This window comes from Mesoplodon bidens (assembly GCF_964165515.1).
Source record: "Mesoplodon bidens genome assembly, chromosome: X".
Classification (NCBI taxonomy): domain Eukaryota; kingdom Metazoa; phylum Chordata; class Mammalia; order Artiodactyla; family Ziphiidae; genus Mesoplodon; species Mesoplodon bidens.
The window spans coordinates 55,046,800-55,064,810 of NC_138163.1; the positions used below are offsets into that span (position 1 = coordinate 55,046,800).

The 18,011-nt window shown below is 38.5% G+C and overlaps 1 protein-coding gene across 1 annotated transcript in view; it reads left to right on the top strand.

The window, feature by feature from the left end:
• Window positions 1-18,011, top strand: part of SYTL4 (synaptotagmin like 4) — a 69,851-nt gene that overhangs the window by 11,990 nt on the left and 39,850 nt on the right. Inside the window, exons 2-5 of the mRNA XM_081223201.1 lie at window positions 16,242-16,424; window positions 16,676-16,891; window positions 17,032-17,141; window positions 17,395-17,497. Coding sequence (XP_081079327.1) covers window positions 16,315-16,424; window positions 16,676-16,891; window positions 17,032-17,141; window positions 17,395-17,497 — 539 coding nt within the window. The 5' untranslated portion in view covers window positions 16,242-16,314. The remainder of the gene's footprint in view (window positions 1-16,241; window positions 16,425-16,675; window positions 16,892-17,031; window positions 17,142-17,394; window positions 17,498-18,011) is intronic.

Sequence of the window (18,011 nt, forward strand, 5' to 3'; positions counted from 1 at the left end):
AGCATCCCTAAAATTAAAAAAGAAACCAAATGCATGAAATCACAGTTATGTGTGAACATGGGCTGGATTAGTCATGAACCATCGTGATTTCTCATTTAAGGTGACTGCGTGAGTGATTTTTAGGTGATGTGGCCTACAAGAAAGAATTAGATGCTAGCTAGAGTTCAGTTTAGAAATCCCCACCATCTGTGACCCAGGCAGGAGAAGAGGGTCTTCCCTGGGGGGGGTGCTGGTTTATCAAAACTTGTTGACTAAGGAAAGATAATGGAGTTTCACACGGTGATGAGGCTTATTGAAAAATGACAATGTGTCGGCTCTCACCAGACTTAAAAATAAAGTGCTTTATGCATATAAACCTGGATTTTAAAGTATTCTGTTCTTTTAGTTGTGGATTTTTTATCTTTTTAAAAAAAGCTTTTGGGCTGTTAAGGAAAGTGACTTTGGCAGAGGAGGGGATGAACTGGCCATCCTTCACCCCATTAACCTCATGGGGTTCTAGTGAGCCTGTGTGGCTCCTGTGAGAGGAAGCTTCTAGTGTACATCTTGCAAGCTGGAAAGCCAAATGGGATTTGTCTTAATAAATGCATTTCTTCTGTTGCTGAGGGGAGTGTTTAGACACATGGTCTTGTTTTCTACTTACTTCTATGTACCATGTTTATGGAGATCTGCCTTCTAGGATTGGTGGTAGGTTTAAGATGCCTGGAATTGCTGAGGAGCAGGAAAAGTGTGAAATCATGAAAATAAGACCACATTTCCATGTATTGAAATAACCACTCTGCAGGAGAAATATATATATTTTAAGATATCCCACTTCCCTCTGGCACTTACTTTAGAAAAGTATTAATATATATTATTTTAAGTGGGAATTTCTTCAAACTGTTTATGAACAGAATTTGGTGGTATTGAAAGGTAACCATGTGGATTCGATCTGGAGGAAATTGTCCCCACCTGTGTTTCTAAGCGCTAACAAAAGAGATTATATTTTAGTTACTCCCCCCGTATATACTCCTACCATCATTTAGAAGGGGTGTCCTGGAGTTGGTAGATATATTAAAAGGAGGTAAAACTGCAAAATGCCTCAGTACATGCAAACGCCACATTTGCAGAACCTGTTTTGGAAAGGATTGTGGGGGCCAAGAGAACCTTACTGCAAACCCAAAATCAGAATCTTGTAAAATTGAGAGCTATTATACATTTCTCATTGTTAGGGGAAAATGAAAAACACCTTGGCTACCATAACGCTTTTGAGAATGGACCCCAGTGTGGGCAGACGTGGGTATGTTGTCTGAGTTGTAGATTTGCTCCATGGGTGGGCTTGCGGGAGCCTGGACCCCAGCCGACCACTGGGAAACCTCAGTTGCCCTTTTGTTTTGGAGCCTTGATTCTCACTCCTCTATTTTGTCTCCACTCTTGCTTTTCTTCTTTTTGATCCTATTTTTTAAATTTCTGCTATTTTGTTATGTTTTATGCATCTTTGTGAGTCACTTTAAACTCTGTCTGGAACAGTGTATAAATAAATATCTTTTACACTGATCATATCTAATTACTAAGATTTGCTTAATATTTATGCTTGTCAGCTACCTCCCTGCAGAGAGGTATGGTGACTTTCCATCTGGGCAAGAATACTGATTCAATTTCTCAAATTTCATAGTAAGATGTCAAAACTGCAATTTGCTCATATATTTTCTAAAGCATATGGTTAATAATAATAAAATTAAACAGCTACCAAAATTGATTGCTTATTCTAGACCAGGCACTATGCTGTGCCCTTTAATCATGATGTATATTTGAATCCTCACAGCCTTAAGCAAGAGCTGTTATTATTAATCACCGTTTTTACAGATTGGGAAACTGAGACTCAGGGAGGTTGAGTAACTGGCCCAAGGTCGCACAGCTAAAAAGTAGTGAAGCTATGCTTTGAACCTGGCTCCAGACCCAGTGCTTGTAGGCACTTTTCTATGCCATACTGCTCTTCATTAGAAATGTAGGACATCATTGGAACTTCCCTGGTGGTGCAGTGGTTAAGAATCCGCCTGCCAATGCAGGGGACATGGGTTCGAGCCCCGGTCTGGGAAGATCCCACTTGCCACGGAGCAACTGAGCCCGTGTGCCACAACTACTGAGCCTGAGCTCTAGAGCTTGCAAGCCACAACTGCTGAGCCCGCATGCCGCAACTACTGAAGCCCGTGTGCCGAGAGCCTGTGCTCCACAACAAGAGATGTCACCTCAATGAGAAGCCTGCGCACTGCAACGAAGAGTAGCCCCCACTTGTCACAACTAGAAAAAGCCCGTGCACAGCAACGAAGACCCAATGCAGCCAAAAATTTAAAAAAATTTAAAAAAAAGAAATCTAGCACATCAGAACTCCAAGTCCTAGTAGAAGAGACTGTTCTGTGTTACAAAACATTCACAGGTCCTGCAGATTTTACACCAGTGTTAATTCTTCAGTATGCCCCTTTTCATCTCTACTACCATTGCCCTCTACTTAGGGCTCTCATTATCTTCCCCCTGGATTTATACCAGAGCCTCCTCAAATCGATATTCTGAAAAATTATTAGAGTGATCTAATGAGTCCTTGCCTTCCCTAAAAGTCTTCAGTCGTTCCCATTGTCAAAGGCTAATTATCCATGTTTCTGAGCATAGCATATCAAGCTCCTCCTTTGATCCCCACCTACCTCTTCCACATCCTTCCTTACAATTTGATATACAGTATCAGTGCACTCCTTGGCTATACCACATTGCTTTGTGCCTCCATGCTTTTACTTTTGCTTTTGTAAATGCTGTGCCCTCTACCTGGTTAACTAACTGGTAGACATTATTTACAGCTAGTTCATGTGCCACTGTTGGTGTTTCTTTCTAGTCCCCTTTCCCCAAGCTGGAATAGGTGCCCCACCTTAGCATTCCCATAATACCCTGTGTGTATATTTCTTTGATTACCGTGTTCTTTTATGATTATATATTTAAGTATCTCCTTTGATAGACTGTGTGTTCTTTGTGGGCAGGTACTCTGCATTGTTTTGTCCTTAGCCAGCTAGCACAGCACTTAGCACATAGTTGGCCCTCCTAACTAGTGAGCATTCTGTAAACAGTGCAGAATGCAGAGCTCCAGGTCAGGGAAAGAAGTAGAATTTTGAAGGCCTGAAATCACACAGACATTCAGAGAGACCTACCAGCACAGGAGAGGGAGGTCTCACAGAAGAATCTTTGGGACCAGATACATTTACATTATTTAATCTAGGATCCAGAAGGGACTTGAGGGGATGGGAGTTGAAAGGGACAATTGATAAAATAACCAACACAGTATCTCAATGTAAACATTTTGTTGACTATAAGCAATGTTGCATGCTCACTCAGCTGTTACCAACCAAAACGATGTTCTCAGTTGGTGCCTTTGTGCATAGGTGTCTGGATCCAAACAAGGGGATTTAGGGAAGCCCTGCATCCCTGGAAGCTTTCTTTACTACACGGAGTTCTTTTGTTTGTTTGTTTGTTTGTTTGAGTTCTTCAGACTCACCACATAACCTGTTTTGGTTTCATTTTTCTATGCTCTAAGATCCACTCTCTTTTACCTTTAGATTTTCAAATAATTAGTTTTTTTTCCCCAAAGTGGGCTGGATTTTGCTAGCTATGCTTCACTCATGTTTTAGAAACCCACACACGTAATAGGTATTAATTCTGACAGTGCTAGATTGGTCTGCTTCAGACACTATAATTGCCTTGGTCACAGTTAGTTAATAGAGTCCACTTTGGGATGTACCTTATGGCAGCACAAATCCTTATTCATTAAGCTGCCCTACCTGCATCAGGGCAACTATATTACAGTCATCAGAATGATTTATTCTTTCCTAATTAACATATATCATAACTGTATGCAAGCAGAATCACAATAATACATGTCAATTCATAAGACTGATTTCCCTTCACCCTTCTTTAAGCAAAGCATTTCCCAACTTTTTTTTTTTTTTTTTTTTTTGCAGTACGTGGGCCTCTCACTGTTGCGGCCTCTTCCGTTGTGGAGCACAGGCTCCGGACGCGCAGGCTCAGCGGCCATGGCTCACGGGCCCAGCCGCTCTGCGGCATGTGGGATCTTCCCGGATCGGGGCACGAACCCGTCTCCCCTGCATCGGCAGGCAGACTCTCAACCACTGCACCACCAGGGAAGCCCCATTTCCCAACTTTTTTGATCACTCTCCCTTACTACCAAAAATTTCAATCACCCCTAATATACATATATTTATTTACAAACTATATATTTACCACTGTCCTAATATTATATATTATAAAGCATTTACAAAAATAGAAATAAAGAAGGATATGAGATGAAACGAATGCTTTTTAGATTAATTTTAATATTTATTAATAGTGTGACAACCTTTGCTCTCATTTCGATGAGAGCAGTGACATTGTGCGCTTCGTTTAAACAAAATCTTGGTTTATGATACAACTACCTGAAGGTCTGATTCTAAGTTGTTTATTTTTATACTTGATTTTAATGACTGTTGTAGCTGAGTAAAGGATACCTCACAAAACATATAAATCTAAAAATAAAAAAGTGCATTGTTGGATGCACTTACTAAATAACAATACACATATTGTAGTTTCAGGTAACAATTATACAAACGTTTTGTTGCTGTTCCATCTTCTCAGCTCTCAGCATGCTGTCTTTTCTCATTTTTAGCAAATGGTTCAAAACTCACGGAACGTCTTCATTTGGAAGAGTTAGACGATGAAATACATCTTTTAATAAACAAAATTAAATAGTAATAGAAACATTTTCATATCTACTCTGTATTATTTATTCTTTATAAAAAGCCCCTTTGATGTAAAATATTTTACTGTTTGAATGCATTTAAAGTCTGCTACTGCCTTAGAGGTATTCTAGGAGTATAAAACTGATGATTGCAAGGTTTAGTCACATTTAATCTTAAAACTTTAAAAAGCAACTTTACTGAGTTATAATTTGCATACAATAAACTGTGCATATTTAAAGTATACAAGTTGATAAATTTTGACATCTCTGTATACCCATGAAACCATTACCAAAATCAAGAAAGTAAACATATCTATTACCTTCAAAAGTTTCCTTATGCCATTTTGTAATCCTTCCTTCCTGTTTGTATTATATCCCTCTTTTCCCACAACCACTCATCTGTTTTCTGTCACTGTAGATTAATTTGCATTTTCTAGAGTTTTATATAAATGAAATCATGTACTACTGTGTGTTCTTTTTTGTCTGATTTTTTTCAGTCAGCGTAATTATTTTGAGATTCATCCATATTGCTGTGTGTGTCAGTAGTTCATTCCTTTCTGTTGCTGAGCAGTATTCCATTATATGGATATACCACAATTAAAAAAAAATCCATTCATCTCTTAATGGGCATTTGGGTTGTTTCCAGTTTTTGGCTATTATAAATAATGCTATTACTGTCATTCACATGCAAGTCTTTGCATGGACATATGCTCTTGCTTTTCTTGGGTTAATACCTAGAAATGGAAAGTCTAGGTCATACGGGAGATATATGTTTAACTTTTTGAGAAACTACTAAAATGTTTTCCAGTGTGGTTGTATCATTTTACATTCCCACTGCAGTGTGTGAGAGTTCCAGTTGCTTCAAATCTTGGCCAACATTTGTTACACTTTTAATTTTAGCTGTTCTGGTAAGTGCATAGTGGTATTTCATTGTGAGTTTAGTTTGCATCTCCCTAATGATGAATGATGTTGAACATTTTTTCAGGTGCTTATTTGCTATTTATATATCTTCTTTGGTGATGCATTTGCTTAAATTTTTGGTTCATTTAAAAAATTTAGGTTTTTTTTTTTAAATTATAGAGTTTTGAGAGTCCTTTATATGTTCTGGATACAAGTCTTTGTCAGATGTACTATTTGCAAATATTTTCTTCCAGTCTGTATAGTTTGTCCTTTTATTTTCTTATTAACATCTTTCAAAGCACAGAGTTTAATAAAGCACAGACTTTAATAAAGTCTATTTTAGCAAGTTCTGGATCATGTTTTAGGTGTCATATCTAAGAAATCTTTACTTTTTTTGCATATGGATATCCAGTTTTCCCAACACCACTTGTTGAAAAGACTATCATTTCTCCACTGAATTCCCTTGCATCTTTATCAAAAATCAGATGACTATAAGCATAAGGATTTATTTCTGGACTCTGTTCTCTTCTAGTGTCTATCTGTATGCCACTACCACACTCCCTTGATTACTGTAGATTTATAATGTCTTGAAAACAGATTGTGTAAGTCTTCTAACTTGGTTCTGCATATGTTTTGAACCTCACAATATATTGTTTTCTAATTTTTTGCTTTAAGGAGTCAATTATATTTTTAAAGGAAATTTAAATAAGAAAATAATATTTTTACCCCCATATTTACTATAGCATGTGTTCTTCATTACTTTTTATAGACCCATATTTCTATTATTTCTATCTGGTATTATTTTTCTTCTGCCTGAAGGACTTCCTTTAACATTTTTTATAGTTTCAGGTTTGCTCGTGATTAATTCTTTCAATTTTTGCATGTTTGAAAAAGTGTTTATTTCACCTCTGTTTTTGAAAGACACTGGGTTTAGAATTCTAGGTTGACAGGTATTTTTCTTTCAGTATTTTAGAGATGTTCCACTGTCTTCTCATTTGCATTGTTTCCAATGGTAAATTTGCTTTCATCATTATCTTTGTTCTTCTGTATCTAATGTGTTGTTTCCCTCCCGCCCCCCACCTGCTGGCTGCTTTTAAGATTTTCTCATTATCTCTGGTTTTAAAAAATTTGACTATGCTGTGCCATGTGCTGCAGTTTTCCTTCTATTTCTTGTGCATGAAGTTCATTGAGCTTCTTGGATCTGTGAATTCATAGTGTTCATCAAATTTAGAAAAAAAATTTGGGCCAGTATTTTCTCAAATATTTTTTCAGTGCCCCCATTTCCTTTGGTGACTCCAATGACATGCATATTAGGCAGCTTAAAGTTGTACCATAGCTCATTAATGCTCTGTTCTTTTTCTTCAGTAATTTTTCTTTCTGTTTCATTTGGATAGCTTCTATTGCTGTCTTCAAGTTCAATAATGTTTTCTACTGCAATGTGTAATCTGCTGTTAATCCAGTTCTGTGTATTTTTCATCTCAGACATTGTTTTTTTAATCTCTAGGTTTGATTTGGGTCTTTTTAACACCTTTCATGTCTTTATTGAACTTTTTGAAATATGGAATACAGTTAAAATAACTGTTTTAATGACTTTGCTAATTCTAACATTTGTGTTAGTTCTTAGTCAGTTTTTGATTAATTTTTCTTCTCATCGTGCATGTATTTTCTTACTTTTTGCATGACTATTTTTTATTGGGTACTAGATATTGTAAATTTTACCTTGTTGGGTGCTGCATATTTTTATATTGCTAGAAATATGCTCAAGCTCTGTTCTGGGATGCACTTGAATTACTTGAAACAGATTGATCCTTTCAGGTTCTTCTGTTTAGGTTTGTTAGGCAGGACCAAAGCAGTGCACAGTCTAGGGCTCATTATTTCTCATGATGTAGGCAAGACCCTTCTGAGTACTCTGCCCAGTGCCCTGTGAATCATGAGGTTTTCCAGTTTGACTGGTGGAACAGGCACTACTCCTGGTCGTGTGTGAGTGACAGGCACTGTTCTTTTGAATCCTTTCAGCTGGAGTTCTTTCTCTGGCCTAGGGTAATTTCCTCACAGGCATGCCATGTGCTGATCAGTCCTTTGCTGAATACTTGAGGGAGACCCTTTGCAGGTCTCTGAAGACCTCACTCTGTGTGGCTCTCTCAGGTACTCTGTCCTACGAACCCTAGCCAGACTCTTAGCTCTGTCACCTCCACTCGGGGAGTTCACCAGGCTCTGCCTGTATTTGTCCTCCCTGCACTATGGCCTGGAAACTCTCTCAAGACAGTGAGCCTGGAAAATCAGAGGGCTCACCCTATTTGTTTCTTATTTCCCAAGGATCACAGTCCTCCATTGCCTGATATTCAGTGTCTTGAAAATCACCATTGTTTTATGTATTTTATCCATTTTGGGGGGTGGGGGGGTCCAGGCAGGGTAAAAATCCATTCTTGGCCAGAAATAGAAGGCCACTGACATTTTATAATCCCAAATTTTCATGACCAATTATAATTTGTAGCCCAATTTCAATTCTGATTTTTCAAAAATGTACATACCATCATGTTTCTTGATATAGGTAGATCAGTTCTAAATATCTGTTCAAAAGTATACAGAATCTGACATGCAGTGATGCAGATCTTTTCATATCACTCATCAGTTTCTGTGTAAAACATACTATCATTTGCTTAATAATAGCAGTTTGATTCAGGGTTTCTTGGTTTAACTAATATCCTTTGAAAGACACTGGTTTACTTTTTCATTTTCAGTGAGGTATAAATTTTACCAAAATTGTCCATTGCCCTTGGTCCAAACAGCAAAATGCTTTTGTCATATCACTTAAGTGGGACATGACCGATAATGGAATAGAATTTATGTACAAAACCAGCACATAATTATTACTTGTGGGTTTAGAGGAATAATTTAATACCAATACAGCCTTTTTGCCCTTGAGCATGGGTCAATTTTTCTGGAATTCACTGTCACCTCTAAAGTTGTCAGCATAGTTTCTCACTTAAAAAAAATGCCTGGGGGCTTCCCTGGTGGCGCAGTGGTTGGGAGTCCACCTGCCGATGCAGGGGACACGGGTTCGTGCCCCGGTCCGGGAAGATCCCACATGCCACGGAGCGGCTGGGCCCGTGAGCCATGGCCGCTGGGCCTGCGCGCCCGGAGCCTGTGCTCCGCAACGGGAGAGGCCACAACAGTGAGAGGCCCGCGTACCACAAAAAAAAAAAAAAAAAAAAAAAAAAAATGCCTGAAACTTTAAATGGTGTCTAGATGCAGTTTACTTCACACTTCATCTGTATTCTTTAATAGAAAATAAACATCACTTTGTAAGACCCAGTCACATCTTAAAACACAAATGCACATATAAAAACTGACAAAAATAAAAATAGCTAAAATTTGGAGTTCACTCTCTGTGTTTACATTACTTTAAACACTACATATTTTAAAAACTCATTGAATCTTTATAACAAGCCCAAGATGGTAAGTATAGTTATTATCTTCCTTTTACAAATAAGGAAATTGAAGCACTGAGAGGTTTAGTCACTTGCCCAAGGTCACTCAGCTAGTAATTGATGAAGCTGGGATTCAACTTCAGGCAGTCTGAGTCCAGAGGCCATGCTTTTAACCATGACACCAGTCTGCCTCAGGAAAATAAAAACACTTTGCTCTCAGCTCTAGTACCACTCTTCAGTTTCTGTGAGTTTAAGTTTAAACATATAAATACAAATAGATTTCTGGGTGAAGACATTCAGTAAGCGTTTACTGAACTCATATTGTGTATCAGACACTATGCCAAGTAAGCTCTTGGGGGTATGAAGTCCAGATACAGTGCCTCCCTTCAAGAAGGCCACATCTGGTGGAAGTTTCTAGTTTGAGCCTAAGTATTACCATCTTCACATTTATATGTGCATTGCATGTTTGGGAGAGGGAAGGATACCAGTGTGCCCAGCAAATTAAACATGGAAAAATATGTTTTATTTGCTGCCCAGTGCAGGGACATTATTTGATGTTTTTCTAATTCACACCAGTTTCCATTTTGGGGACACCACAATGATTTTAAAGTCAAGTACTGTTCTTACAAGGACTTCTATATCTTTTTATAATCTTTTTTATATTTTAGGCCCTTACCCAAGGTCATATAACTAATAAATATTGCTGCTCTGTTGAACTGGTCTTCAGAATTTAAGATAATTTGAGAGAGCTCCCCTCACCCCTTCTTGAAAACTAGCTGTGTTAGTGTTGGTGTTAATGTTCATTTATTAATTATTATTATCTCTTAATCTACAAGATTAGGGTATAAAATGGATATATCCATTTGGATAAATAATTCTACATATGTTCGTATGTTCTACAATTATATCAAGATTATTGTGTTGTTCAAGTTGTCTGTATATATACTAAGTGTTTATCTGCTTGTGCTATCAGTAGACAGAGGTATATTAACCTCCCATTCTGATGGTAGATTTTTCAGTTCCCTTTTGCCTTTGTAAGTATTTGCATTAAAATATTATCCTGAGCAATAAATATATGTGATTTTCTAACTCAACAAACCATCTTTTCTAAAATATCTTCTTGTGGGCATGAGGCCCCACAAGGATGCTATATTAAGACATTTCATTTGAGTCTTGACACCCCACGACTAACATGGAACAAATTGTCCATCAGAGCTTGGGTTCGGACATTCATGTTATCTGAGCTGTGGTCTTCTCAGTAGATAATCCTTACCCTTTTGACTATATACCTCTGACTGAATTTCAGTGAAGGACCTTAACAAGTTTTCTTGGGCTTTGGTTTTGCCATTAAATCCTAGTGCTGTATCCGTCAATTGGGAGAATATGAAAAGTGACAGGTTTTCTAACCACAAATCTGTCTGGTTTTCTTATTTGTGCCCCTATTATTTTTCTGAGCTACATTTTTCAAAACGTGATGTGCCATTTACCATAAAAATATATCACTTAACTCATTGCATATAAAAGCAGTGTTTCTATCGCATGTTTTCCTTTCTGAATTTCTAGAAAACATTCTACCGTATGGTATGGGCATGGTGGTGATGGTGGTGAGGCAGGCAGCAGGTTTCTTCTTTAAGATGTTAATGATAGATGTATTACAATTATGAAGTTATGATTTCTTCTTTGGCATATGAGTTATTAAGAACTATCTTTAAATCTCCCAAAGTATCAGGATTAAAAATTATCCTTTGTTATTGATCTCATATTTAATTTCCTTGAGGTCAGAGACCATGGTCTGTATGAGAATGGTTTCTTTGAAATTTACTGAGACTTGCACTATAACCTAGTACATGGTCATTTGGTGGTGGGGGGTTGGTAAATGTTCCATATGTGCTTGAAAAGAATATGATTTCCAATCGGATATAGAATTCTACATATGGCCATTAAATCAAGCTTATTTTGTTCAACTTGTCTATATATTTAGTAATATTTTATCTGCTTGTACTATTAATAATTGAAAGAAGTATGTTAATCTCCCCACCTTTTCTTTTAACAAATTCTAGACTATTTTATTTGTTGACTACAATTATCGGTATAGTGCTAGATAATTTACATAGATTACATCATTTTTTTCCTTTTTTAATTGAAGTATAGTTAATGTACAAAATTATGTAAGTTACAGGTATACACTATAATGATTCACAATTATTAAAGGTTACATTTATAGTTATTGTAAAATATTAGCTATATTCCCTGTGTTGTATCCTTGTAGCTTATTTTATATAATCTCCCATTTTGATGGTCCATTTTTCAATTTCTCTCTCTAGTTGTACATAATCTTCTTTTATATATTTGCAGGTGTTTTATTAGTGCCTATTAATAAAACATACTAGGTTTTTTTACTCTATGTAGTGGTCTTATCTTTTATAATGCTTTTATTATTTTGAAGTTTTATATTTTAGATATTAATATAATTACCTCAACTTTATTTAGGTTTACATTTATCTGGTATATTTTTTCCATCTTTTTTACTTTCAGTCCTTCCTGATCTTTATGTTTTAGATGTGTCCCTCGTGAAATGGCACATACCTGGATTTTTAAATTTTGTATAGTCTGTTAACCTCTGTATTTTATTTTATTTTTATTTTTATTTTTTGCGGTATGCGGGCTTCTCACTGTTGTGGCCTCTCCCGTTGCAGAGCACAGGCTCCGGACGCGCAGGCCCAGCGGCCATGGCTCACGGGCCCAGCCGCTCCGCGGCATGTGGGATCTTCCCAGACCGGGGCACGAACCCGTGTCCCCTGCATCGGCAGGCGGACTCTCAACCACTGCGCCACCAGGGAAGCCCCAAACCTCTGTATTTTAAAGGATGAGTTTTACTCCTATATTTTTTTGTTTGTTTATATATTGGAGCTTGTTTTTACCATCTTATGTTTTGCTTTCTATTTGTTTCAGTTTTTCTATGCTTTTTCTCCTTGCCTTTAAAATTTTTTTCTTATTCTGTTTTATTTTCCCCACTACTGACTCTGCAAGATCGCATCTCAAGTGAGCTGGCTAGTAACAGGGTTAACATTGGAAATAGCAACCTATGGTCTAAAGTGGGGTTGGGGGTGGGATGTGGCTTTTCTAAAAGGAGTCGCATTGGCAAGTGATAGGGGAGGGGAGGCAGGGAGCTGATGGAGGTCATGGCTGATGGATTCTAAAAACTTTTTTTTTTTTTTTACAAGGGTGAAACAAGGATGTCTGATGGGAACTAGGGGAAAGGGAAGTGGGGGTGTGAGATGAATGAAGGCTTAAAATAGAACCTGAAAGGACTATGTAAGGGAACTGAACTAAAGGCATGTAAAAAGACTTATGGGTGACAGTGAGGGTCCAGCTGAGATTGTAGACCAGGAATTATGTAGGACCTGGGTGTAGGAGCAGACAAGGCAGACTACTATAGCATTGGTACAGGTTTGGAATTTTGATGGACAGTTGCTGCAGAGAGATGAAGGTGCATGAATATGGAAGATATTGGTGAGAGTGGTTCAAATGTTGAGCCATCTGGAGTCCAGGATGGGTAGGGAAGGAAGATAGATCAACAGGAGGCAAGTAGACCAAGAGAAAATGGAGGGTGGGCTTAAGAGACTGTGGTCTTGATGAGGTTGAAGAACAGGTGTAGTGGGAGTAAGCTGTAATTGAAAAGTAGGGCTTCTTGAATTTAAGATTTCAGAGGGGGGCAATTATGGTTGGTCAAGTCCATGAGTGAAAAATAAAGAGAATATGTACAGTATTAGCAGTTCCATTTTGTTATGGTGCTGTCTTTGTTTCCTCAATGACGCTGTTACTCCCTTGGCTTTTACTATTACTTGGTCTCATTGTTGTGCCAATGTGCTTGTCTCATCACAGAACTCTGCTGCCTCTCCACAAACATCAATATTCTAATAAATCTGGTTTTGCTCTTATTTCCAGTATGCCTGTGCCATTCTTGGTCTTTAACTGACAGGCAATTGGTGATACCTATTTTATCTAGGAGCCGCTGATTTTTTGCCAGTTCTTCAGCCATAATCACACATATGGGAATTCATTTCCACAATGCTTTTGATTGCTCTGTTCAATATTTTATAATTGCTTTGGCTGTGATCCTGCCTGGACAGAGCCAGTAGAGCATTAGCTCTAGAATCTGATTGCCTGGGCTTGAATCCCAGCAACTGCAATTACTTTCTGTTTATTCTTGGGCAAGTTAACCTAACCTCTCCTGAGTCCTCGTCTATAAAATGTGGATAATAATAGTACTCATTCTTGGGGTTGTTGTGAGGATTAAATTAGTTAATATATGTAAAGTAATTGTTGCCTGGCATGTAATAAATTCTCAATAAAGGGAACTGTTGGGGTGATGATGACAGTGACGATGATCAACAGTAGTGGTGGCATGTGCAACACAGTGTGCCAAATACAGTGTTAGGTGCTGGGCCAGATGCATAGAAGAATATTGAAAAAGCCCTTGTTCTCATGGAGAGTATATATTCTCCTCGGGGATAAGAATTAAGAATATTTCCTCAAGACTACCTAAGAAAGGGCCTATGAAAGAGGCTTAGCATCTTATAGTTCAATAAAGACCAAGAAATAGTGAAGTCAAGAAAATATTGAGATTTCTGGAACCTGTGTCGCTTTGCTGTGTTGTTTATACTCTCTATTGTGTTGTCGGTAATTAGTTTAAAAAAGTGAAAGTGCTTGTTGTGTAGTTTCAAGGGAGAGCAGAGAAGGTAAGTATGATCCTCATTTCCTTTCTCATGCTCTGTCCATCCTGGGCTATTTGACTCTCATGACAACTAAATCTGTATTTTCAGATGCAGTCTCTCTTCCTGAGGTATAGTTTTATGCTTCCAATTACTTCCAGAACCTAATTAGCTGGATATCCAGTATGCAGCACAAACTCAATATGACTGAAATGAAACTTCTTGCCTTATTTCCACACCTGTTTCTTCTCTTACAGCCCTTATCACTGTCAGGACTGTTACTAGTCAGTTGTTTAACCTTGACATACACAGTAGGCATCTTTTTCTCTTTTTTTTGTGGTACACGGGCCTCTCACCACCGCGGCCTCTCCCGCTGCAGGGCACAGGCTCCGGACGCGCAGGCCCAGCGGCCACGGCTCACGGGCCCAGCCACTCCACGGCACAGGGGATCCCCCCGGACCAGGATACGAACCCGCGCCCCCTGCATCGTCAGGCGGACTCCCAACCACTCTACCACCAGGGAAGCCCCACAGTAGGCATCTTTGCCTTCACCTTCTTCATCCTCTCCACTCAGTCAGTCACTCCATTCTGTCAGTTCTACTTCTCAAACCTATTCTGTGTTCTTTTGTCTTCCTGTTCTGGTTTAGGCCTGCCCTGCAGCAGATTCAGCGAGTACGTGTACTCCAAACGTGTGTTCCAAACATTGTGATGGGACCTTTAACACACATTATTTAATTTTCTTGACAAGGTAGGTCATTTCGTAGATGAGAAACCAGAGGATGACAGAAATACAGTGACTTTGCCTAATTGGTTAGAAGCATAGTTAAGTAAACCTAGGTTGTCTTTTTGTCTGGATTATTATAATAATCCCCCTGTCTCCTTTGAATTGTTTTCTTTTTTGAAATTTAAAAGTAAGACATGTTTGTAAAAAAAAATCAGAACTGTGTAAAGTAAAAAGTAAAAGTTGCCCCCTTGCAGTTCTGCTTCCCAAGAGAAACCAATAATAATGGGTTTTGTTCTAGACCTTTTTCTTTGCATATACAAATGTATAGATAAATACTTTACCAAAGAGATCATTCAAGTGCAGTCCTGAAATTACTTTTTTTCCCACTCAGGAACATATTTTCATACAGATCTACCACATTTTTAAAATGGATACATAGTATGCCATCATTTGGAAGTATTGTTTTGTTTAATGATTTCTCTGTTAAAGAACTTGTTTTTGCTCTTACAAATAATATTGCAGTAACTTTCTTGTACTTATACCTTGCATACACATTTATGTGAATATTTCTATTAGGTAGGTTCTTAGATGTGGTATTGCTTGCCTAACGAGTATGCATATTTTACAATGTGTTACTAACTGTACTTCAATTTGTCTTTTGAATCAGTCTTCCATACTATAGCTGGAGCAATCTTTGTAAAACAAATTTGAGTATGTCATTTCCCAATATCAAAAACAAAGCAACAACAAAGATGCTCCATGGATTTCTGTTGTCTATGTCATCAGTTTTAAATTTCTTAATTTTTAAGAGTATTCGAGAGCTACATAATCTGGTTCCAACCTGTATTTCCTACCATTCTCCCCAACCAACAAACATATAATATACTCTGTTCTATAAGGTAAAATCCACCTGCTCTGTAAAACCTTCCACATGTATAGTTCTCTCTCTTCCCTCTCTAGGCAAGACAGAACTAGGTACTCCCTTCTGTAAGTTCCCATAACAATTTATTATCCCTTTAATAGCACTTAGTACACTGTACTGTGTGTGTATCTGTCTCCCCCTACTACTCTGTGACCTTCATAAAGACAAGAACTGTGCCTTACTCATCTCTGTATCCCCAGCACTTTGCCCAATACCTGTGATTGGGTTCTCAACAAATGTGCATGAAATAGGTGAAGATATTCTTGAGGTAGTGTTAGCAGTAAGGACTTTGGGAGATAGAATAGGTGACAGCAGTTTTGAAGTGTAGCAGAAAGCTGACTGCATCCTGGGAACATGGATGCTGGTCAGGAAAGGGGAAATGGGTTTCAACTGGCAGAGGTCCCTGTGTGGTTTTCTCCACTACAGAGACCAGCTGTCTGATTATTTGGCTTAATAGACTTGTTACTTGAGAACATTAAAAAAATTGAAAATTGGATGATTGAGGATACACTTTGGTGGAGGGGGAATTTGACTCAGCTGTTCTGTGCTCTTTCCAGACTTATGTTGAAAGACCCAACCCTTTGGCAGAGTCATGAATAAGTATTTCTTCTTGAAAAATCAAAGCCTCTTCATTTTCAGGGTAGGATTCACATGGGAGTAGGAATGGTAAATTGGTCACATAATTCTATGTTATCTCTAGCCTGGCTCAAGGAGGAGGTAGCCCACCGAAAGGCTCTAGGGCTGTGGGCCTCTTCTGGAGTAAATTACCTGTGTGAAATTAGTTCTTATCTTATTTCAGGCAACTCTGGGGTAGCTCTCCTGGACTGGTAGCTTTGAAGAAAGAAGAGTAGAAGGAAAAACTAGAATAAGTCATGTCGGAGATACTTGACCTCTCTTTTCTGTCTGAGGTGGAAAGGGATTTGATCCTCAGTGTTCTACAACGAGATGAGGAGCTCCGAAAAGCAGACGAGAAAAGGATTAGGTAAGAGTCCCAGAAAAATCATGGGCTCCCAGGCCTTTAACCAATGATACCTGGACTTTTCCTTATACTTCTCATCTGACTTTCGGAGGAACTTGTGTATGAGGTTTACAACTCCTCAGTGGGTCAGGTTGGGTTCTGAGGTTGTTGCTTCCACAGAACCAAATAGTCTTACTGTCTCTACCCCTCAACCCCTCTCCATCCAGCCTATGCAGATTTCAAATCACTTGTGTTTCTCTTTTGGGTCTTGGCAGGCGATTGAAGAATGAGTTACTGGAGATAAAAAGGAAAGGGGCCAAAAGGGGCAGCCAACACTACAGTGATCGAACCTGTGCCCGGTGCCAGGAGAGCTTGGGCCGTTTGACTCCCAAGACCAACACTTGTCGGGGTTGTAATCACCTGGTGTGTCGGGACTGCCGTATCCAGGAAAGCAGTGGTACTTGGAGATGCAAGGTGTGCGCCAAGGAAATGTGAGTGTTAACTTATGGCTGAGTAGAGAGAAGAAATGGGGCCCCAGTTGTGGTTAGAATTTCTCCCCTCATCCTTGGTTGGTTGAATGTCAAGGGCCATTTTTTTAATCCATATGTCATTTTCTTTTATTCCTTTGCAGAGAGCTGAAGAAGGCAACTGGAGACTGGTTTTATGACCAGAAAGTGAATCGCTTTGCTTACCGCACTGGCAGTGAGATAATCAGGATGTCCCTGCGCCACAAACCTGCAGGTACCGGACCTGTCGGGAAATGGTTCCTTGAGGTGCTTGACCCTCTGCTGTGGGTGATAGACCCTCTGCTGTGGGTGATAGACACTCTGCTGTGGAATCTTAGTGTATTCTTATTGGTGGTGTCTTCACTCCATGAGCTCAGCCTGTTTGTAGGGAACATGAAGATTGTGTTGCCATCCTTTCTGCAAGCGTGCTGTGTTTCCTTTCCCCCCCTCATCACCACCCCTCTGCCATGCTTTTGTTTGTCTTGAAGTGAATAAAAGAGAGACAGTGGGACAGTCCCTCCTTCATCAGTCACAGATGGGCAATATCTGGCCAGGAAGAAAGATAATTCAGGAGCAACAGAAGGAACCCAGGTAAGAGCCAAGCAATCATTTAAAGAACTGCTACACATTCCTTTAATTCTTTAATTTTTTTTTACTTCTATTTGTAAAATAATAGATTCTCATTGTAGGCAAATTTGGAAAGTACAGAAAAGAATAAAGAAGGAAGAAAAAAAAAACTTCCTAATCCTGCAACCCACATATAAACATTAACATTTTGGTATATTTACTTTGTGCTTTATAAGAACAATTTGAAGACAAATACAGATAACACATACTCATTATTAAACATTTAACCAGTATAGGAAACAATAAAGAAATCAACAAATCACCCAAATTCTTACTACCCCAGTATTCATATTATGTGAAAATTATTTCAGATAACTTTTGTGCATATATGTAGATAGAGGGATGGGTGAATGGATAGACTGAAAAACCTTTATAATATTGGGTCATAATATATTAAATTAAAAGCTTTGTTTAATTTTACTTGAATTTGACAGAATAAAACACTGAAATAAAATACAGAAATTGCTAATCTTCAGAA